Source organism: Scyliorhinus canicula, chromosome 15 (genome assembly GCF_902713615.1).
Source record: "Scyliorhinus canicula chromosome 15, sScyCan1.1, whole genome shotgun sequence".
NCBI lineage: Eukaryota > Metazoa > Chordata > Chondrichthyes > Carcharhiniformes > Scyliorhinidae > Scyliorhinus > Scyliorhinus canicula.
The window spans coordinates 46,819,688-46,842,945 of NC_052160.1; the positions used below are offsets into that span (position 1 = coordinate 46,819,688).

The 23,258-nt window shown below is 42.8% G+C and overlaps 1 protein-coding gene across 3 annotated transcripts in view; it reads left to right on the forward strand.

The window, feature by feature from the left end:
- The window catches only part of mad1l1 (mitotic arrest deficient 1 like 1), a 1,113,232-nt gene that overhangs the window by 368,615 nt on the left and 721,359 nt on the right, over nucleotides 1–23,258 (forward strand). For all 3 annotated transcript variants that reach the window (XM_038819492.1, XM_038819491.1, XM_038819493.1), the window contains exon 13: nucleotides 15,768–15,824. In XM_038819492.1, coding sequence (XP_038675420.1) covers nucleotides 15,768–15,824 — 57 coding nt within the window. The remainder of the gene's footprint in view (nucleotides 1–15,767; nucleotides 15,825–23,258) is intronic.

Sequence of the window (23,258 nt, forward strand, 5' to 3'; positions counted from 1 at the left end):
CCAATGGTGCAGGCCTGCCTCTTCTCTCTCCCCCCCCCCCCCCCCCACCCACCCACCCACCCCAAAATCCTTGCAGTGCCCTCTGCGATCCTCAATCTTCTTAGCCTTCGGCGCTCTGCCACTGCATCTAGATGTATCCCCAGGGTGCCCCTAATGGATGTCATCTGGAGGGGCTGGGGCTGGGGGGACCTGGCCGCCTCGGTGGTGGCACATGCCTTGCCGTGTCTCACAGTTCTGCCTGCGACCCCGAAACGTGCCATTGTCCCAGGGGGGTGGAGGAGAGACGCTGGTGAGCGTAGAGCGCCCTCCAGCGCACCCTTCTCCGGGTCCTTGATGTAGGGCCCTGAAGTTCACCTTGGGACGGAGGGGTAGCTGGATTGAGCTCCAGAGGCCCATGCATCATCTGGCTCTGTCAGCCCTGACGGCTCCTCGTTGTCTGTACCACGTTGTCGATGTCCTCAGTGATGCCCCTCTGTGACAGGGCCATGCTCCGCCGTGCCTCGCCAATGTCCGCCTGTGACCGGGACATGCCCTGCAATGCCCAGCTGAAACTGGTGAGAGTGGGACATGCTCCATAGTGCCCCAGCAAGGTCTATTTGTGACTGGGACATGAATCCCAGGAACTGGGAAATGCTCTGAAGCGCCTTGGCAATGCCCAGCTGAGACTGGGACATGCTCCGCAGCGCCTTGGCAAAGTCCACCTGCATCAGGGACACGTCCCCAGCAACCAGGACGTGCAGTGAAGGTCCTCAGCCATGGCTGTCACTGACTGAGCAATGCCTTGACACCACCACTCATGGTGCTGATGTCATGCTCCAGGCTTTCCTCTGCAGCTCCAACCCTAAAAGCCACCTGTTTTGGCGCCATCCCCTGATCTCTTAGCAATTTGTACTCCTCCAATCGGCTATGGACCCGCTGGAGTGTCATTGACATCACCTGTGAATATTATGGCCGCACACTAGAGCCTGCAACAACTCGAGAATAACCTGGTCCAGAAGCTCAGCATCTGACTGGGACCAGGTGGGTCCTGGGATCCAGCAGACCTCTCATTGCTGTCCCCCCCCCCAGACATTCCTGCCTCTGCCTAATGTACATCAGCAATCAGATTGTGCCCCAGAGGCCTGTTCACTCATTTCGCCCACTGAAGTGTCTGTCTCTGCACTGGTGGAGGGTGGGGATGATAATTGTGACCCCTTGTTGGTGGCAGCCTTGGAGTTTGTGGTGAATGTAACTTAGTAATTCACACTATTTACCAATACCATTGTAAGCGCAGTAGCGTTATCTGACCACTAGGGGGAGAAGCTCTGGAAATGCTCAGGAGTTTGTACAGGGCTCCACCCTTGGCTCCGCCCATGACTCCTCCCCCTGGACTACTGCATTAATACCCTTGTCCAGAGCCAGCCTGGCAGTTCATCGAGAGTTCAACGGGTAACAGGCTGGCTCTGTAGTAAGTAGATTAAAACCACTGTTCATATCTTAAAGCACGTGTCTAGTGAATTGATGGTTCCATCAGAGTTCTCCTCTCAGGTGTTGTCTTGGGAGGTTGGGGGTGCCACCCTGGATGGGCCGGCACCATTGGATATAAATCCTGTGGGAAAATGGAGATGTGGTCAGTGGAGGGCAGGGTCATTCTGTCTGGCATGAAGTCATCTGGGTGTGGGCTCACCATCGGTGACCAATTTGTCCTCGGCCACCCTTGCAACGTCGAAGGCCTGTTCCTCGTAAACAGCGAGTACTCTGTTTGGCCCCCTGCAGCCCGTCTGGGTTCATTTCCGTTTGTTGTGGGACAATTTCTCCTGCAGGCCCTCTGGCAGCATATAGGAGGAAGACGCACATTGGGTGGCTCCTGCTCGAAGCTTGATTTTTTTAAGAATCTAATGCCCTGTCCCAGTGGCAATATTTCATTAATTAAGTGGAGGAAGACATGAGGAAGAAGGAGGATGTCCAAAAACCAAAAGAAAGCCACCGTGAAGAGGGGGAGAGTGAAGGTTTGCCATCGAGCGAAAGGGTCGGCTCAGCAACTGGAAACATGGCGGAGTCTGGATTGCTGGGTGGGGCTGCACTGTTCATGGCGGAAACAATGACTGAGGTGATGGTTTTGAAATTTGAAAAACAGTTTGCAAAGCACATGGAGATGATGAGGAAGGAATGTTGGCGGCATTGAAGGTGATGGTGGAAGTGGCGATTGCCCTGGTGAAGGTGGCGGTGTCGAAGACATCGGCCGGGGTGCGAGAGCTGCAGACTGGTAGGCCATTATATATTACTAGCAGCCAAAGGGTACAATACCTCAAAAAGAATGGGCTCCTTCTGTACTGCTTGATTATCTGAGCTGGCATAAGCAAGATTGACCAAATGGCCTCCATTTATACAGTTTAAGAAGTATGTCTGTAACACAAGGTGATCGGATTAAATTGTGATAACTGTAGCCCTTGATCATAACCCGGTTGATCTGACTATCTAAAGTTGGCTTATTACTGATGTCAGAAAAAGAGCAACGAATGACAACAGAACCTAAATCTTTTAGTTATTTTGGGCCTTGTTGACTGTAAATTCTGCTGTTGTGCGTTATCAATGTACTTACCATACTTATCATGTGGACCTCTATCCCTTTCCTCAGTACTAACTTAGAGACAATGATATACTGGCAATCGAGTACAGGACTGTAAAATCAATGGATCTAATCCTAATACTAATATTTATTCATTTATTTATAAGTTGCACTTATGAAAAATGATTGGTTTAGAAAATTCTCATGTGCTAAAATTGAGTATGGAAAGATTCCATTTCCTTTTTTGAAACAAAGATTTTCAAGCTAGTGTGAGCCTGATTGTTGTTCCACGTGATGAATAAAATGGACACTGCTCTGAAACTTTCTTTACAACAGATGACATCAGCATTTACATGACTATGGCAAGCCACCACAGTGCACCAAGGCAGTTCTCCAAACACCCCATTTTTCATTTCAGAAAAATGCACGCATTATGTAACGGCTGGTCCCGGACAAGGTTCCCTAATTTTTTATGATTCTGGAGGATGTACCCTAAAATTATGACTTCGGTGAGGTGGAATGGACTGGTTCCCCTTCTTTATTCGACCCCCTCGATTGACCACAACAAGGTTATTTAAAAAGAATCCCTTCCCTTGTGGATACCTTTCCCTATCCAAATGTATTTATGTTTTGAAAGGAGCCAATTTACCAGGCTTTCTTGCGTTACAGAAATAATTGGTTTATTAGTAACTAAAATGCAAAAAATAAAAGCGCACACAAACACATAGATTAGACGTGAGAACTGAGTCCGATAATAAAATTTGAAAAGGTTTACAAATCAGTCTTTGGCTTGTCCATGAGGAGTAGTTGGTGAAACGTTGTGGCCATAAAGTTGAGTGATTCCAGTCGTGCTGACATCGGCAGTTGAGCATTTGGTTTGGAGATTCTTGGTTCTTTCAGTTTGCTGAAAGGAGTTGTTCTGCTTCCTTTCCAACTGTGGCTTTGCTGACTTGACGTGCTTCCAGCAATCAGATGAGGACTTTTTAACTGCAAGCAGCAGGGATGCCTAGTCAATGTTCCTCGACACCCACACAGCACACACTAGCACAGCAGAATGAGAATACCAGACTAGCGCACAAGAGACCAGAGTTAAAGTTGTTTTCAGCCCCTTTCCATGTATATTCCTGGAAGGGGAAAACACAAACATGTCTTGGATATACCTTACCAGAAATAGTTTCTGCTGATCTGGTCATCAGCTTCCATTATCTCCACAAGAGATTACAATTTAGCTTTTTGTATTGTCTCTCTTCCTTTGGAATGTTTTTGTGTGAATAAGGATCTGACATACTGTTAACTCTCTCAGGACTGAATATAATCCACATAGCAATTCCAGCAAGTGCTTACTTTGCAGTCTGCGGCAGTTTTTGCTTCTATGTTCTTTTTTTTAAAAAAAACATGCGTCTTGTGTCAAAGTTCAGTATATCAGTACATAATTCAGAGCCATGATCCATTGCTTTGACATTTATCATTTGCAGTTGCAAGTTACCTGCGTGCATAGTCTATGAGGGAAACCATCACGAATGAACAGAATTTTTTTTATTTCTAGCCAGTTTTTTGGATGTCACGAAAGCTTGATCTTCATTACAAAAACTGCATTGGCTGATCTGGTCCTGAATCTTGTTGCTCATGTTTGACCAGCAGAACACTTAACTTCTGAGACTGGATTCAATTCCATGATGGCTTTGATGGATACTCTTCACCATCATTTTTCTCATCTCTTTAGGGATAATGACTAGTTCCTTTGTACAAGATGCCAACTTGACATTGCTGTATGCCCAAAACTCTCAAAACAATCGGCGTGTGCTTCACAGTTTCCTTTCAAAACTGTTTTCTGTAGCACTTGGAGCATTGTATTTCTTCACGATTTGTTTAATCTGGGCAAGACTCTTGTCTGTCAGATTCACTGTCTGCTGGTTTGATAACTTCTACAGAATGTTTCACTGTTGCGTCTTGTTGATTCTAAATGATTTCGCACTCTCTGTCCTTTCATCACCAATTTCAATGCGGTGCAGCTCTCGACAGTATGTTGGTGCTCATCTGCTTCCTTTGTTTGTCTTTCACTTCCAAACAACATATCTGTACAAGCGAAGTAACATCCTTTACAGACCCTTTGGAGCAGATAGACAAGGTTTGAGAAAGATGCTTTGAAGTGTCTTGTGTTTAGACTCTATGGTCACTTTTTCTCTCTCAAACAGGTACTATTAAAATACTCCCAAACAAAGACAATAGCTGGGCACTCTTTATCAATCTGTGCGTAATATTGCATATTAACGCAGTGGATGCAAATGCATTTTTCCTAAAAGTCATGTTTCACTGGCATCACGTTGCAGGGTGACGTCTTCATTTATGTCGTACTACCTCCGAACCGACTTTGTTGTCAAGAGTTGTTTTATCGGAGTGAAAGATGTTGAATTTACAGTGCCGAAGAAGACCATTTGGCCCATCGTGTCTGCACCAGCCCTTGGAAAGAGCACCCTACTAAAGCCCACGTCTCCACCCTATCCTTGTAACCCCACCTAACCTTTTTGGACAATAAGGGGCAATTTAGCATGGCCAATCCACCTATCCTGCACATCTTTGGACTGTGGAAGGAAACCGGACGACCCGGAAGAAACCCACGCAGACACGGGGAGGAAATGCCAATTCCACGCAGGCAGTCACCCGAGGCTGGAATTAAACCCAGGTCCCTGGAGCTGTGAGGCAGCACTGTTAACCACTGTGCCACCCAGAGCTGGCATAAAGATTCATACTCTGATGACGAACTGGGCAAAAACTTGGCTAGTTTATTCATATATCCTACAAAATAGTCAAAATGCCTTCCATTCTTTGGTTGTGATACCTCTGCTACAGCTCGCACCTTAGCAGGCTCAGGGTAAAAGCTTTTCACTGTCAGTATGTGATCAGCTAACTTCAGTCATATTCAGTTGCGTTTTCTTGTTCAGATTCACGTTCATCTGGTGAACGTTCCTCAGCAGTCTCTCTAGATTCTGATCATGGTCTTGGTCTATGATGGCTTTATCCATCGTATCACCACATTTGTAGACTAGTAAATCATCCATGATTACTTTCACACCTGCAATATCACCGACTATTTACAGAGGAGTAGAATAGCCCAATCATCTGAACCACCCAAATTGCTTCCAGAATGTAGTTTGGAAACTGCTGCTTTCATTCAGTTTCACTTGCTAGTGTCCATCTTTTTGGTAGTAGAGATCTTCTTCCTGCCAGGTTATGACAAAATTTCTTAAATGATTATTATGGTACAGTGAGATTTCTTCCATGCTTCATTGAGTTCTTTTGGATCTGTGCACACTCTCAGCTTTCACTGCTACTATGCTGCTGATTCTGTCTGTGGGAGTTGTCACTTCTTGATTCTTATTATCTTTTCTAGTTTCTCTATCTTGTCTTTCAGGCTTGACTTGAGGGAACGCTCCTCGCAAGCTTTTATTTATTTCAATTGAGTTGAATTGATTTTGCTTAGTGTCTACAAGCTGGAACTGCAGATCTTCTTTCTTTCCATTACCTTGGGCTCTCAGCTTAGTTTGTGTTCTTGGAGTGCACATGGTTCCATCATATAATCTCAACTTTCTCTTCAGTGGTTTCATTTTCAGGTCACCACCTTGAGCCACTTTGCAGTTCTGTGAAGCTCATAGTGTATGTAGCACCGGCCTCTATCTAGAAGTTCACATAAACTTGATGCTGTCCTTCTGAGGCCACAAATAATATTTTACCTTGAGACTTGACATATTCTAGGATGCAGAGTGATTTGTCAGAACCATTGTCCGACATATCTCTGGCCATCATTTTTAGAGGCTTGTTTTTCTTCTTCCTTGCAATACATTGAGTGCAAACTGGTTCGCATACTTGTAGTTGGGGCTCTACTTTTTCATGCTGGTCATAATTCATTTTCTTTTGTGTGATGTTCTCTGCAATATTTATATTGAGTACTCTGGTTTTGATCTTATTGGTCCTTCTGTAAATTATGTATTTATTAACTTGTGTGGGAAGGCCTGAGCTCTGATCAGTTCTCCCATCAGTACTCTTCGGCTGATTATTTTCTACCTCAGAACGTCTGCACATGTCAGTAGCTTCATTGAGAGTAAATTTCTCTCATGACAAAAGGTGGGCTTTCATGGCAGGAACTCTTGTTCCTAAAACAATTCTAGCACTGAGATTATTCTTCAATTGCCCAACTCTCAAGATTTAGCTAGATGCCGCAATACAGTCTTATGCAAATCAATATTCTCCATCTCTTTCTCAACTCTGGTGTTAAGAAAATAGTATTCATTACATTAGTTAGGGGTTCAAAGTGGGTCTTCCAGGCCACCAACATTTCACAAATCTGCCTTTTTTGCTCCTCAGTGAGTCTTCGGGTACAATGGAAATTGTAACTATTTCCAGCACTGATAACTGAAAACCTACTCTTAAATGTTCAGATTACTTGATTAACTCTGTGGTAATCTGCCATTGAAATTGGAAGAGTTTCCAATTCACTCTGAAATCCCCTTTCAGCTTCATCAGAGCATATATTTGAATATTCAAAACTATACCGACTCACCAGCAGTCGATGTCCCGCACAAAGTTTCACACTGAAATTTTTATTATTCTATGCTGTTTGTTACAGCTGATGTCTCTCATACAGCTATCGATAATCCACAGCTAGAGGGCAGCACGATGGCGCAGTGGGTTAGCCCTGCTGCCTCACGGTGCCGAGGTCCCAGGTGTGATCCCGGCTCTGGGTCACTGTCCGTGTGGAGTTTGCACATTCTCCCCGTGTTTGCGTGGGTTTTGCCCCCACAACCCAAAAATGTGTAGGCTAGGTGGATTGGCCAGGCTAAACTGCCCCTTAATTGGAAAAAATTAATTGGGTACTCTAAATTTATGAAAAACAATCCACAGCTATGCACTTTTGACAATACGTTCCGTGTGGTGAGTAAAATGCCTACTGCCCTCTAAGCTTTCTTTATAAAACATGGCATCAGCAGTCAGATGACTATGGCAAGCTACAGTGCACAAAGGCATTTCTCCAGACCTAATTTAACACATAATGCTCGTGTAGTGTTCATTTAAAAAAATTGAAAGGAAGTACCAGTGCATGGAGTTGTCTAACTTCCCTATTCCTTGGACAAATGGTTTAACTGTCCTTGACTGATCATTCTGTTGCGGGGGGCGCGCTGATATGCTGCTTGTTTACTTAAAAAATAGAATAAGCAGGATTTTAATATATCAGACTGATCTTGGAATGACAATGCTGTGGAATAATCTAACACTTATGATTCATCCTTGGCCCAAAGTTCTGTTGAAATGAATAATCCAGTAATATAAGTCATAATGAACTGATTAGGCAAATGTCATAGCCAGGCCTCTGTACCTTTAAGAAATGGAGCAGCTCATATTACTGAAGTGATGTCAGAGGGGGGGGGGGGGGGTTGGGAGCTGAGCTCACTTCTGCTTTTGGTTTCAGTTTGAGGAGAAAGCTGGGAGTGTTTGTGTGTTTTGCAAAAAGCTGCAAGAAAAAAAACACAGAACTGGTCTGTTAATGTCTGAAAATCCAAAGACTATAAGTATATTGAATGTAACCTCCTGTCTGTTGTTAAAGGTGAAGTCTTTTGGAGGTTTGAAGGAACATTTTGAGGGATTATTATTTTCGGGGTTATCTTTGAAGTCAGGGGTGTTAAGTGATCCAATGTTTATTTTAAATGTTAAGTTGAATTCATGGAATACACATTGTTTTGTGTTTAAAAACCCACATGTCCATAATTGTAATACCACACCTGGAGAACAAGCCGTGTGCTTCAAAAGCGACAATCCATTAAAGGGAGAGGCTGGTTGAACTCCATGATACATTTTGGGGTTCTGAAAATACCTCTCCCATAACACTTGGACAAATGGTTTAACTGTCCTTGACTGATCATTCTGTTGTGGGGGACGCGCTGATATGCTGTTTGTTTACTTAAAAAATAGAATGAGCAGGATTTTAGTATATCAGACTGATCTTGGAATGACAACGCTGTGGAATAATCTAACATTTATGATTCATCCTTGTCCAAAGTTCTGTTGAAACGAATAATCCAGTAATATAAGTCACAATGAACTGATTAGGCAAATGTCATAGCCAGGTCTCGGTGACACTGTAATTTCAAATGTTTTTGACAGGTAACTAATTGGCTGTCAGCTAATAACTGCATTCTTGCTTAAAACCCACAGACAATTCCACTTATTTAGATGATCTTAATTGGAGGAAATAAATGAAGTATTAATTGTACATAACATGTTCACAGTAGTTCAGTTCATAAGCTCGAAAGCCAATAAATATGTAGAAGATTAAAGTTTTACATTTTGTTGTTGGGAAATCTTGATTTAATTCAAACCATTTGTACATGATATTCATTACAATGAATGAGTTGGAAGTCTTTTGGTTCAGCCACAAAGCAAGGTTTTCAATTTCTCTCTAGATTACCTCATTTGCTGTTTCCCTCAGTAAGGATACCTAAAAGCTAAAATTTTATTTAAATGAAGTTTTGAATGCACTTAACACTTCAGTGCAACAAAATGTAGTAATCAGGCATAAACCTCTGAAGTGAATTTAAATTGCTTTTTTCTTCAAGGCAGGATTTCTTCATAATGAGGCATTTATCCATCTTGAAGTCCAGGTATCTTGGAATTTCCCATAAGCTTCTCACGTGTCCTTTTAAAGGAAAAGAAAGACTGCATGCAGGAGAAGCCATATTTCATAGTTGCATAACGTTCCATTTAAAATAAAAATTAGCTGTGAAGAATGGTCATTGATTATGAGATACCACGTAAAGCCTAGCTTGCTGCCACTTACCACTTGGTAGGAGCAGACTTTGAATGAAATGGAAGCAAGAATGAACTTGCACCGTTCACAGCCGCACAGCATTCCAATGTGCTTTAGAACCAAGGAGTACTTTTGAAGTGTAGTCATTGTTGTAATGCAGGGAAGCGCAGCAGCCTATTTGTATACAGCAAGATTCCACAAACAGCAGTGAGATAAGTGACGAGGGGTTCTGTATTAGCAATGTTCTTGAGAAATAAATATTGATCTGGACGCTGCAGAGAACTCTTTGAAGCATGAAAAGAAGAGTGAAAACTCATGTTTTGAGTGATCACATTTGTCTGTGGTAATGATGTGATGGTTCTCAATAATGAGCGATCAAATGTCAGAATAATTTAGCGTTATCCATCAGATCTCCATGCATTCACTTTGCACAGTTGGAAACATAGACCATTGGATGAAAACAGCAGGGATCAGCATTTGATTAATCACTAACACTAAGGGGATTCTGCAAAGTAATGGGTCCAAGTCATAGAAGCATAGAATCCCTACAGTGCAGAAGGAGGCCTTTTAGCCCATTGAGTCTGCACCGGCCTTCTGAAAGAACACCCGACATTGGCCACTCCCCGCCCCATGCCCATAACCCCAACCAACCTTTGGACACTAAGTGGCAATTTAGCATGGCTGATCGACCTAACCTGCACATTTTTGGATTGTGGGAGGAAACCGGAGCACCAGGAGGAAACCCACACAGACAGGGGAAGAACGTATTAATCCCACACAGTCACCCAATGTCGGAATCAAACCCGGGGTCCCTGGCGCTGTGAGGCAGCAATGCCAATCACTGTGCCGACCTTTTGCCATTCTTTATGGCTAGGCTTGCCCACAGGTTTTCAATAGAATTATGCACTGCAAATTACTGTAATTAGAAAGCCATTTTGGTGCAGCGTTCTTTACTGGAGATCTGGAATTTAACTGAACAGAGCACACAACTGAGTTTAAAAGCATAATACTGCAAATATTAGAAATCTGAAATTAAAACTGCAAATGCTGGAAATATTCAGGCAGCATCTGTGGAGAGAAACAGTTAATGCTTCAGGTTGATGACCTTTCATCAGAACTGAGGAAATAAAGAACCGTAATAAATGTTGAGCAAGTGAAAGGGGAAAGGGAGGGGAACAGCAAAAGGGAGACAACTAAGTATCTCCTTAACCAATCAATTTGAACAATTGTAAATAAGGCTGCAGAGCCTGAACCGTGAAATGTAAGGATAGTTAATTCAATGTCAAATCAGTTACAGAAAACAAAATAAGGGGGAAGGAAAGAGGTGGGGATGGGAAAGTTATATGATCCCAGTTGATGTTATAACTGAACGGGAAGATCCCAGAATGGAACCCTGGCTCAAAAAAGACCATAACTTTTATTTTGTTTTTATAAAGCATGGAGGAACAGAGTCACAGCAGCGCTAATCAGCTTTAACAAGGGGAAAACATTTATTTAACATGAAATGTTAGATTATTGTGCAATACTCTTTTACTCCTCCCTTACCTTAATAATTGCACACATATTTTAAGATTAACATGGATTATAAAGTACATCTTAAAATACAATCGTCTCCCTGCAGTCTCACGGCGCCGAGGTCCCAGGTTCGATCCCGGCTCTGGGTCACTGTCCGTGTGGAGTTTGCACATTCTCCCCGTGTTTGCGTGGGTCACACCCCCACAACCCAAAGATGTGCAGGGTAGGTGGATTGGCCACACTAAATTGCACCTTAATTGGGAAAAATGAATTGGGTACTCTAAATTTATTTTTTTTTTAAAAATACAATCGTCTCACTAACACAAAGTCCCTTTTAAGCACACACATTGGCTGTGTTCAAATACACTCTAAACTCTGAACCCAAATAAGTGGATCTCTCCTCCGAATCCCCCCAGATGAGAGTTTCCAAACTCCACTCCCGGAAAACAGCTTTAAAATCTTCTTTCATAATAATGCTTTCCCTTAGCGGTTTGCATACTGAAATTCAAACAAAGCTTCCTTTCCACTTTTAACAGTGAATCCAGTCCAGGATTTTCCACCAATCCCTTTAGGATTTATTTTGTCTTAACTGCCTTTACACAGATTCTGATATCCAGCCATTGATATCCATAGTGATTTCACACAGACTGTAGTAGAATCTCACAAATCTGAAAATAACTTCAGATACCGTTCTGGTGTCTCAACCTGTCTTTTCTGAACAGTATTCTGTTCTAATACCTCAGACATCGTGTAAACTTCTCTTCCTTTCTCCAGTTTCTTTAACTAGCTGGTCTTCAGATCACTGCACTTGTTTCTTAATTATTACTCTGCGATATGGCTTTTCTTTCTAGCCTTCTAAACCAACAGTTTCTAGCTGAGCTGTGAGACCTGCCTTCTCTCTCACTACCTATTTTCAACTGTAATCAAATTGGCTAAACTAAAACTTAAAACCTTTTCTACCTTACAAGGCCCCAGTTGCTAAGCAACCACTGCTGCTTTATTGATTCTTCATGCTATAGTCCTCTCTCAGTACAATAAAAACACAGTTGGAACTTAACCAATCCCCACATATACAAATGAATTTACTTGTAGGTTTTACTCTTCCAGGCACAGAAACATTAAACTAAACCCTAATTAAATCTGTACCTTATTTATAATGTTTACCAATCTAAATGAATATAAGTCCCTTCAAACTACCTTTTTTCCCCTAACAAGAGAGGGAGAAAAATGAGGCAGGTGAACTGTCCGACAGACCAGTCAACCAATCAGATGACATAGTCATACTCATCAAACCATAGCTAAAGTACACCTTTCCAGACACTACCATCACCACCCCTGCCCCAAGGGCAGCTCAGACCCACCAGAGGTGGCGGGTGGCACAGTGGTTTAGAGTACGGAGGGAGTTACCCTGGGAGATCTCAACATCATGAAACATCATGGTCAGACATGGGAAAGGAAGACTTCTGTCAGTTACCACCCACCAACCCCCTCCAGCTGATGAATCAGCACTCCTCAATGTTGAACACCACTTGGAGGAAGCATTAAGGGTGGCAATGGCACAGCATTTTCTCTGGATAGGAGACTTCAATGTTGATCCTCAAAGGTGGCTCGGTAGCATTGCTACTGACCATGTTGGCTGAGATCCAAAGTACATAGCTGCTAAACTGGGTCTTCATTAGGTGGTGAGAAAACTTAGAAAAGGGAAAAACCTACTTGATCTGTTACAGATGTATCTGTCTGTGCTAGTTTTGGTAGGAGTGATCACTGCACAGACCTTGTGGAAATGGAGCTTTGTCTTCATGTTGAAGATACCTTCCATCGTATTGTGTGACACTGCCACCATGCTGTATTCAACAGTGTTTGAACTCAAATGGGGCATCAGTGAGGTGGGCCATCAGCATCAGATTTATATACAGTCATACTCTGTAACCTCATGTCAACACATATCCCTCACTCTACCATTACAATCAAGCTGGAGGATTGACCCTGGTTCAATGAAGAGTACAGGAGGGCATGCCTGGAGCAGTGTCAGGCCTACCTAAAAAATAAGGTTTCAAACTGGTGAAGCTACAACACAGAATTACTTGCATGCTAAACAGCAGAAGCAGCATGTGACAGACAGAGCTAAGCAATCCCACCATCAATGGATCAGATCTAAGCTTGGCAGGCTTGCTCACCCACTTGTGAATGGCGATGGAGAATTAAACAACTCACTGGAGGAGGAGGCTCCACAAATATCCCCATCCTCAATGATGGGGGAGCCCAGCACATCATTTGCAGCCATCTTCAGTCAGAAGTACTGAAGGGATGATCCATCTCAGCATCCTCCTGAGACCCCTAAAATCATAATCGTCAGCCAATTGCTTCACGCTACACGTTATCAAGTAACTGCTGAAGGCAGTGGATACCGCAAAAACTATGGGCCCCAACAACATTTCTGGCAATAGTATAGAAATATCCGTTCCCCTCGTCAAGCTGTTCTAGTACAGCTAAAACATCCACCTGACAATGCTGAAAATTGTCCAGGTATATCCTGTCCACAAAAGACAGGACAAATCTAACCCAGCCAATTACGACTCTCGATTATCAGCAAAGTGATGGAAAGTGTTGTCGACAGCGCTATCAAGCAGCACTTACTCAGCAATAACCTGCTCACTGCTTTCCAGTTTGAGTTCCACTAGGGCCACTCGGCTCTTTGCATGAATGCAGCCTTGGTCATGGACAAATAGATGAACTCAAGAGGTGGGATGAGAGTGACTGCCCTTATATTCGGCAGCTTTTGACCAAAGGTGGCATCAGGGAACACGGGAGCATTGGCGTAGTGCTTTTGTCACTGGACCACTAATCCAGAGACAGAGCAGTAATGCTCTGGGGACTATGGACTAATCCCACCATGGTAAATGGTAAAATTTTAATTCAATAAAACCTGGATTTAAAGTCTAATGACCATGAAGCCATTGTTGATTGTCCTAAAAATCCATCTGGATCATTAATGTCCTTTAGGAAAGGAAATCTGTCGTCCTTACCTGGTCTGCCCTACATGTGATTCCAGATCCACAGCAATGTGGTTGACTCTTAAATGCCTTCAGGGATGAGCATAAATGCTGGTCCAGCCAGTGATGTCCACATCCAATAAGCGTGCAAAACAAAACTGGTCAATGGTAATCAGTGGAGAAAATCTCAACTGGTTGGAGTAATACCTAGCATAAAGGCAGATGGCTGTGGTTGTTAGAGGTCAGTCATCAGTCCCGGGACATTACTCCACGAGTTCCTCAGGATAGTGTCTTTAGTCCAGCCATCTTTTCCATCAATGAATTTCCCTCCATCATAAGGTCAGTAATGAGGATATTCGAGGATGATCAGCACCATTCGCGACTCCTCAGATATTGAATCAGTCCCTGCCCATGTGCAGCAAGACCTGGACAATATTCGGGCTTGGGGCTACTTAGTGGCAAGTAACATTCGTACCACATAAGTGGCAAGTAATGACCATCCCCAACAAGAGAGAATTTAACTCACCTCCTGACTCTCTAATCCTGTCCACCATCTACAAAGCACAAGTCAGGAGTGTGATGGAATCCACTTGTCATCATAATACTGGAACTCCCTTCCTAACAGCACTGTGGGTGTTCCTACACCACATGGACTTCAAGAAGGCAGCAATTACTACCTTCTCAGAGGCAATTAGGGATGAGCTGTGAATGTTGACCTAATCAACAATGCTCACATCCCATGAACAAATAAAAAGAATAATGTTCAATGACGAGCCCATCAAGTTGGCTCTTTTCTGCTTGGAGCCTGTTTATTTTCTGCATTTACAGTCTTACTTGAATTTAAATAGTGCCTTTCTCTATCTCAGGATATCTGAAAGAGAGAAAAACTTGTATTTATTTGACACATTTTTATGACCACAATTTTGCAGCCAATGAAATACTTTTGAATTGTCGTCACTGGTTTAATGTCGGAAACATGGCTGCCGATGTGAACATTGCAAACTTCCACAAATAACAATGTGGTCTGTTTTTATGTGATGTTGATTGACAGATAAATATTGACTTGGACACTGGGGATAACTCTCCTGCTCTTTGAAATAGTGTCATGGTGTCTTTTATAGCCACTAGAGAGGAAAGGTAGGCTTTGTTTAACTTGTTATCCGAAAGATAGCACCTTCATCAGCCTCGCACTCATTCAGTACTGCACTGGAGTGTCAACCTTGATTTGTGTGATCAAACCTTGGTGTGAGATTTGAACTCACAGCTGTCTAATTCAAAGGCAACACTGCTATCAACTGAGTCACGGCTGTTTGTTTATAGCCATTGAAAGGCCTTGAGGTTGACCCACTGTTGGGATTTTGTCATGTCAATTTCTGCACAGTGATGCCTGGTAACTAGAGGGTTCTATGATGGAATGAAAGAATATTAAAACTGATCTAAACTGTACTGAGGTGAGATGATTTTTATTGTATCAAATATACACTGTCTTAGTTCAGAATACTTTGTGAAAGTTTGAAGCTAAAACCCTACCGTGTTCCTTTGACAGCGTCTTCTAAATTCATGACTTTTGTCACATAGAAGAACAAGGCAGCTAACATCTGCAAGTTTCCCTCCAAATTGTACACATCCTAATTTGCATCTGTATTGTGGTTCCTTCAGTGTTGCTGTTCTAAAATCATGGAACTATCTTTCTAATGGCACTGTAGGTATATCTGCATGACATGGGTTTCAGTGGTTTGAGAAGGCAGCTCACCATCACTTTCCCTGAGGCCAATTAGAGATGGGCAATAAAGCAACTCTCGCATCCCTAGAATACATAACCAAAACTAATGCTTGGCTGAATCTCGGGATTCTTGGTTTTTCTCATTTTAATGGGACTGATGATGCTGATGGATTTTCTTTTTCTTTGCAGCACCAGCTGTCGCAGGCCCTGGAGAATGTTGACAACTATAAACTAAAAGCGCAAACAGTAAGCAAAAACTTTTAAAATCAAAGTGACTGTTTGAATGCCCCTATGTGGGGAAGCATCTGTCATTGCATATTGAAACTGGGGAGGTTGAGGAAGGGATTTACAAATCAGCCCGAATGGGTGGAAAGAGTAACATGTTGTTCTTTTACTGAGACGTGGGGCAATTCAATTTGGATTTTGGAAACATCATATTCTAATCGCTATTTCCACATTTCTCAACTGGGGAGTTATTTAAAATTGACTTGTTTATGTTATTCTTTAATAAATGAAAGTGAATCTGTATCTGGTTTTATTTTCAATCACTGGCATGCATCAGGGTTGTTTGTGTAGGTTGATTACTTTAACCAATGCAATTGCTGCAAAAGAAATAATGGTTATAAGGTGTTGATTACCGTATTCACCAAATTATCTAATTCACCTTTTTTAAATGAGATTTTTCAAGGTTTTTTTCTCTCTTGTCTATTATCTCCCATTTGCTCCTCTTCTAAATGTCTTCTCTCCTTGCTGTACTTTAGTTATTGCATTAGTTGACCTACTTACTGACCAATTGATTATTGAATCATAGAATCCTGACAGTGTAGAAGGAGGCCATTCGGCCCATTGTATCATCACTGACCCTTTGAAAAAACCCTCCACCCAAGCTCACTTCCCCACACTATCCCAATAACCCCTTAACCTAATCTACAGATCCCTGGACACTGAGGCGCAATTTGGTATGCCCAATCCACCTAACATGCACATCTTGGAATGTGGGAGGAAAGTGCAGCACACGTAGGAAACCCACACAGACATTGAGAGAACGTGCAGATTTCACACAGACAGTGACCCAAGGTCAGAATTGAACAGGGGTCCCCACCGCTATGAGGCAGCAGTGCTAATCACTGTGCCACCTTGCTGCCCAAATATCATTCATATCTGAGCAAAACAGTGAATTTCTGTAAGCACTCATTAATGGAAGAATTCTAGTTTCTATTTATCGCTCTATGTGCACTTCTGAGATACACAATTAGGACCAGTAATTTCTGGATGAAATTCCCCACCTTAATTAAGACTTCTGGGATTAATGATAGGGCAACCCAGGTTAAATACCTCATTTCGCTCAGCAGGTATCAAGGGCGGGATTCTCCAATAATGGGGCTATGTCCTCACGCCAGCGTCAAAATGCGGGCATTTCACTCTGGACTTTCCTTAAGAATCCGGATATGGGGCCCTGCAGTTCCAGTCGGAAGTCTGCACACGCAGGCGGCCGCCTCGTGCGACATGGCGGACTCCCACCGCGGACAATGATGAATGAAGTAGGTTCCCCCGAGATCGCGCGTGCCCGCAGATCGGTACCACCCAATCGCTTGCCTGGCTGTCTGTGAGGCCCCGCCTAGTGAAGGAAGCCCCTGCCCCCCACCAGGACGGCTGCAGACTGAGCCTGTTGCCGCCACCGACCGTTCCTGACAGGCAAAACCCGGTTAGAACCAGGCCGTCGGGAACTCGGACAGTTTTCCTGGGCGAATCGCTGTGGGAGCCTCTGTCAATGGCCCCCTACCCATGCTGCATAGCATGCGCGCGCGCGATTTGCGGAGATTCTCCGGGGACTGAGAATCACGGGAGCGGCGTTAGACCGGATTTCGTCATTGACATGCATTCTCCGCCCCCGCACCGATCGCCATTTTGGCACAGAAGCTCGGAAAAGCCAGCCCCAGATCTTGAGCCGAGACCCTTTCTGGTCTGGATCTCTGCAATTGGGTTTTTGCCACTGCTGTAGCACCGAAGTAATTCGAAATAAAGTAATTAATTGCATTCTCTTTGATAGTGAATATTGCATATTATTGCTCCTCTATTTTTGTGACCTCTCCACACCTTTTACTCGTATATAGAGACTTCCAAAAGGCATTGATAAAATGCCACTTTTCGGGCTTGTTGACAAATAAACTAAATGGGACAGTGGCATCATGGATGCAAAGTTGGCTGATTGGCAGAAAACTGGGTATTGGGAATACTTATTTTCCAGACTGGAACAAGTTATATATAGTGGTTCCCAGGTATCAGTATTAGGAGTACTGCTTTTCTTGATGTGTATTAATGACCAGGACAGGGTGCACAGAGCACAATTTCAGAATGTGCAGATGACACTGAACTTTAAAATATGACGAATATAGGAATTTCAGATTTATTGTATTATACGTATTTGGTGCAGTAAGGGTTAAATGCCTGGGTTAGCATGTGTTTGGCTGCTGAAGTCATGTTTTAAAAGAATCTTGGTTTGAAAGAAAACAAAACTTTTTGGAGCCAGAGATGCAATTGACCATCATAAAAAGCTTGGGCTAATGCAATTTTTTTTTATTAAGAGCAATTCCTGGAGATTTAATTTGTTTTCAGCTTGGTGAGATGATGTCATTGCTGGGTGGAGCAAAGGCTTTTTGAGAAAGCACTTTCAGTTCAGTTCTGATCTGGCTGAAGCTGTATGCACAGTGAAACAGTTCTGCTCTCACTGTAAGTTAGTTAAAATTATTAACTGTATTTAAAGCTATGCAGACTTGTCTGAGGACAAGGGTAGCTGAAAAAAGCCAACTAAAACAGCTTTTGAAGACATACAGCCAGAGTTTCTGGGTGGGTCTGATCTGTTCTGGAAAACAGTATCAAAAGATCTGTTTCTCAAAGAATATCTCTGAAAAGCAAGTATTCCTGTGTGTCATTGGGTGGATTGAGAGCTAAAATGGTTTATTTTCTTGTTTAAGTGGAAATAAAGATAGTAAATAATGATATTGTGTTCATTGTATTGAATAGTTTTGTTTAAGGGGCAATTTTAAGCTATTTTCTGGTGTGATGTAAAAGATAAAGTCGAGAAACCTGAAATTTTATGTGCACAAATCATTGACGTTAACAGGGCAGGTTGAGATTGCCATTAATAAGGCATAGGAGATTGTGGGCTTTACAAATGGTGGCATAGAGTACAGAAGCAAGGAAGTCATCATGACTTTTATAAAACTCATGTTTGGCCTCAATTGCAGTAATGCGTCCAATTCTGAGCACAACAATTTAGTAAGCATGCAAAGGGATTGGACAGGGGCAGAAAATATTTGCCGGGATGGTTCCAGGAATGAGGGACTTGCGTTTTCCGAGGTTATTATCGTTCAAGAAGAACAGTTGGGCGGGTGGTTCATAGATATGTAAAAACCCATGAGGGATCTAGACATAGTAGATAGAGGGAAACTGTTCCCTTTGGAAGAGGAGTCAGAAACCAGAGGAAATTGATTTAAGGTGATTGGCAAAAGAAGCAATGGTGTCATGAAAAAATCTTTTTATGCAGTGAGTTTCTAGGATCTGGAATGCACTATCTGGGAACATGGTGACAACAAATTCAAATCTGCGATTAGCTGAGTAGCTATTTACAGAGTGCTGGCTGAACATGATGGGCCGAACAACCTCCTCTGTGCTGTAACCATTACACGATTCCATGACATGGTTCACCACACTGCCCTCCTCCAATAGTTTTCCTCTGTTGTCACGTTCAGTGGGCTACCTGTCTCTTGGTTCTATTCCTACCTATCCGATCGTAAAAAGAACAGCTCCAGAAACGACCCTCTTCTTCTCCCCTCACATTTATTGTTTAAGTCCCCTAAGGCTTCATCCTTGCCTGCCTGCTTTTACCTAAATGCTGCCACTTGGTGACATAATCTGCAGATGTGAGGTCAACTTCCCCGTGTATGCTGATTACACCAACACTACCTTTCTTCCTTCTAATGCTTCTTGTACTGTCAAAATATTTGCCTAATGTCTTTGATGTGGTGCAATCTGCCACCAATTCAAACCTCTTCCCTGGTCACTGCCTAAGACTGAACTGTTGTAATCTCAATAACTATTCAACCCTAATAAATTTTGCCTACATCTCTTTGCTGTACTTTTGATAATTATGCCTTTAGATATCCAGTACCCACAATCAGAAATTGCCTCTGTAGCCTCCTTGGGTAATCTCCTTCGCACTTCCTCCTCCATACTCCCATCTTCTCCTTTCCCATCTCTGGCTCAGCTCTTTTTTTTGAATGTTCATTTTTTATGTCTTTGTGAAGCATCTTGCGGTGTTTTTTGATGTTGCTGTTAGCCACTCAATAAGTAAGCTGAGCCATCGTCGAAGTTTCAGGTTTCAAATTTATAGTGACTGAACTAGTTGTGACCAATTCTACTGGGTCGTTTACTATGACTTTTTAAAAAAGTGCAAGATTGTGTCTGTTTTAAGATTATCTTTCTTTAAAACAAAAATCCATAGGGATTGTGTTGGCATGTTAATTAAATTGCATGAGAAAACATTCTGGTGAACAGTGATGTGAGTGCAGGATATTTCAAAGAGGAATTGAATTTTCAATCAAGGATACCGTACGGCAAGCGAGTTGAAGAAGCTAGGATCTAATTCACTTGTGATTTGTAACAGCTTGTCTGAAAGAAAATCCATTTCCTTTCCTGTTTTTGACCAGATTTGAAACCTGGTCTCTGGAGGGTACAAGATACTGATCGAAACTACTGCCTAAGCCAAATGCACTAACTAGTTAAGTACAACTTAACCGTCTGACATGGTTTGAGCAGGTGGCCACAACAGATGTCAAAAATAACTGGACTGGTGATTGTTGAGTAAGTTACATTTCAGCACATGGCAAATAAAAAGGTTTGCATTTCAAATTAGATTGGAATGGTTGAAATGTGACCAAGCTGGTCTCAGCTGTGAATTGGGAGCATCTAGCCTTCAAATGAAACTGAAGTTCCATTTTAACATTATTGAACCTTGATTTTCAATTTTGCAGCTATAATATTCAATCCTGCTCCAAACCGTGAAGAAGCTTGAGACTGGATAGAGATAAAAATAAAAAAAGTTGGGAATGCTGAAAATCTAGTAAAAATGAAATACTGGGGGTCCTTAGCAACCATGTTGGCACCTGGTAGGGGAAAAAATAGTTGTTATTTTGAGTACAGTCCTTCATTGATCAAGGATCTTCATCTAAATTATTAATGTATCTTTTCTCATTCAGATGCTGCATATTTTCTCCTTTTAACAGGGACTGGCTGGTGCAGTATGTTTAAGTGCTGTTGTTTTTTGCCTGTTAGATTTTGGTATTAAAGGTAACGATGGAGTGTTAGAAGCTGCCTGCCTCAGACAGTTGAAAAAGACATGGAATGAAATGAATCTCAATCAAAGCTGTAATACAGTGGAGGACATTTGATCCATTGTAAAGAGTATGTGGTTTTATATCTGAGGAGTGTACAAGAATAATTGTAAAGCAAATACACATGATGAGTAAATGTAATGTACAGCCAACTTGCTTAATTGCAGTCATTGTTGTCATGCAAATGGCACAGTTGGTAGCACTGCTGCCTCAATGCCAGGGACCAGGGTTCAATTCCAGCTTTGGGTGACTGTCTGCGTAGAGTTTGCACTTTCTCCCATGTCTGCGTGGGTTTCCTCCGGGGGCTCCGGTTTCTCACATGGTCCAAAGATGTGCAGGTTAGGTGGATTGGCCAGGCTAAATACCCCCTTAGTGTCTAGGGATGTGCGGGATAGGGTAGGGGAGACAGGGGAGTGAACATGGGTAGGGTGCTCTTTCGGAGAACTGGTACAGACTTGATGGGCCGAATGGCCTCCTACTGCACTGATTCTAAGTATTTTGATCGCTTTTCTTCCTCTTCCAACCATGAAAAACTCCCTTTACTGCAATTTCATTTATTGTGATTCCTGTACATATGCAGGAATCTGCAGAATCTCAACTGATACCAAGCCTCTTAAGTAATGTGTTTCAACATTTAGAGCAAGCACACTTGACCATTAGTTTTAGCTTGTATCAACAAGGAGGAGGTGCAGAGGGCCTGTGGATCCCACAGAACATCTTCTGTCATTGGTCACAAATGATTATCGGTGAGTGAGGAAGACTGTTCAGGTTTCTAATTACTCCTCAAGATCTTGTAACGATGACAAGACTGATTCAGCTATTTTTGCTCCAGAACAGGTACTAATCCAAATCGACTTAGACACCATAGCTTGCCAAGTCACCTGACCCATTGACCAAACCCTTGACACTAATATTTTTCTGAAAGGCAGAAGAGGACGGGAACTGTTAACTGTAATATATGTGTTTAGTTAAATGCAATGTCATTAGTCACCTGAGGTAGAAAAGCCCAATGGTTCAATCTACCTCCTGCATTGTACCATTCTAGTAACTTACAAGGAGCTGCTTTGCAGAGTGATCGACAGACTTTACCACCTGAGATGAAGGGTGAAGATTTTGGTGAGGGGGGTCAGAGTTGCTTGGGTGGACTGGACTGGGAGGAAGAGAGCAGGGGGATATAGGGGAAAATTCTTACCCTGTAGGATTTCTTGCCTTGAGTCCTGAGAGGTCTGCAGAGCATAAAACTGATTGCTTGTCATTTGTTAAGCTGAATCGGTAAAGGTGACCCGAATGGGTCCTGTAAAACTATTTTATATAGTGCTAGATTTTACTGCTATTATCAGTCATTATGTCATCTGAATAAGGTGGTTAGCATTTTCTGCAAGTGAATTAAGTAAGTACTACTTCAGTATCTGAGGAGTTGTGGATGGTGTTGAACATTGCTGAAACAGCTAAAGATGGTTGGGCCTAGGGCACTAACTAGTATGAGGAACTCCTGCATTGACGTCCTGAGACTCAGATGATAGGCCTTCAACAACCACAGCCATCTTCCTTTCTGCTAGGTATGACACCAATCAGTGGACTATTTTCCCCCAATTCCCTTCGATTCCAGTTTGGGAAAGGCTCCTTAATACCGCACTCGATCAAATGCTGCCTTGATGTCCAGGGCAGCCACTCTCACCTCGCCTCTGGCGTTCAGCTCTTTTGTCCATATTTGGACCAAGGCTGTAATAGGTCATAAGCTAAGTGGCCCTGGCAGAACCCAAACGGAGTGTCAATAAACAGGCTATTACAGAGTACGTGCCATTTGATAGCACTGTCAATGTAGCTTTCCATCATTTTGCTGATGATTGAGAGTAGCCTGAAGTCGCGAATTGGCTGGATTGAACTAATTCTGCTTTTTGTGGACTGGACATACCGTGGCAAATTTTCACATTGCTGGGCTGGTGCCAGTGTTGGAGCTGTACTGGAACAGTTTGCTAGGAGTACAGCTAGTTCTGGAGCACAAGTTTTCGGTTATATTGCCGAAATGTTGTCTGGACCCAGTATCTCTGCAGTATCCAGTGCCTTCAGCCATTTAGTGATATCATGTGGTGGAATCTAATTGGATGAAGACTGGCATCTGTGATGTTGGGGACCTCCGGAGGCAGTGGAGATTAACCATCCACTTGGCACTTCTGGCTGAAGACTGTTGCAAGTGCTTCAGCCTTACCATTTGCACTGATGTGCTGGGCTCTCCACCATCCAGGGTGGAGTTATCTGTGGGGTCTCCTGCAGTTTATTGCCCAAT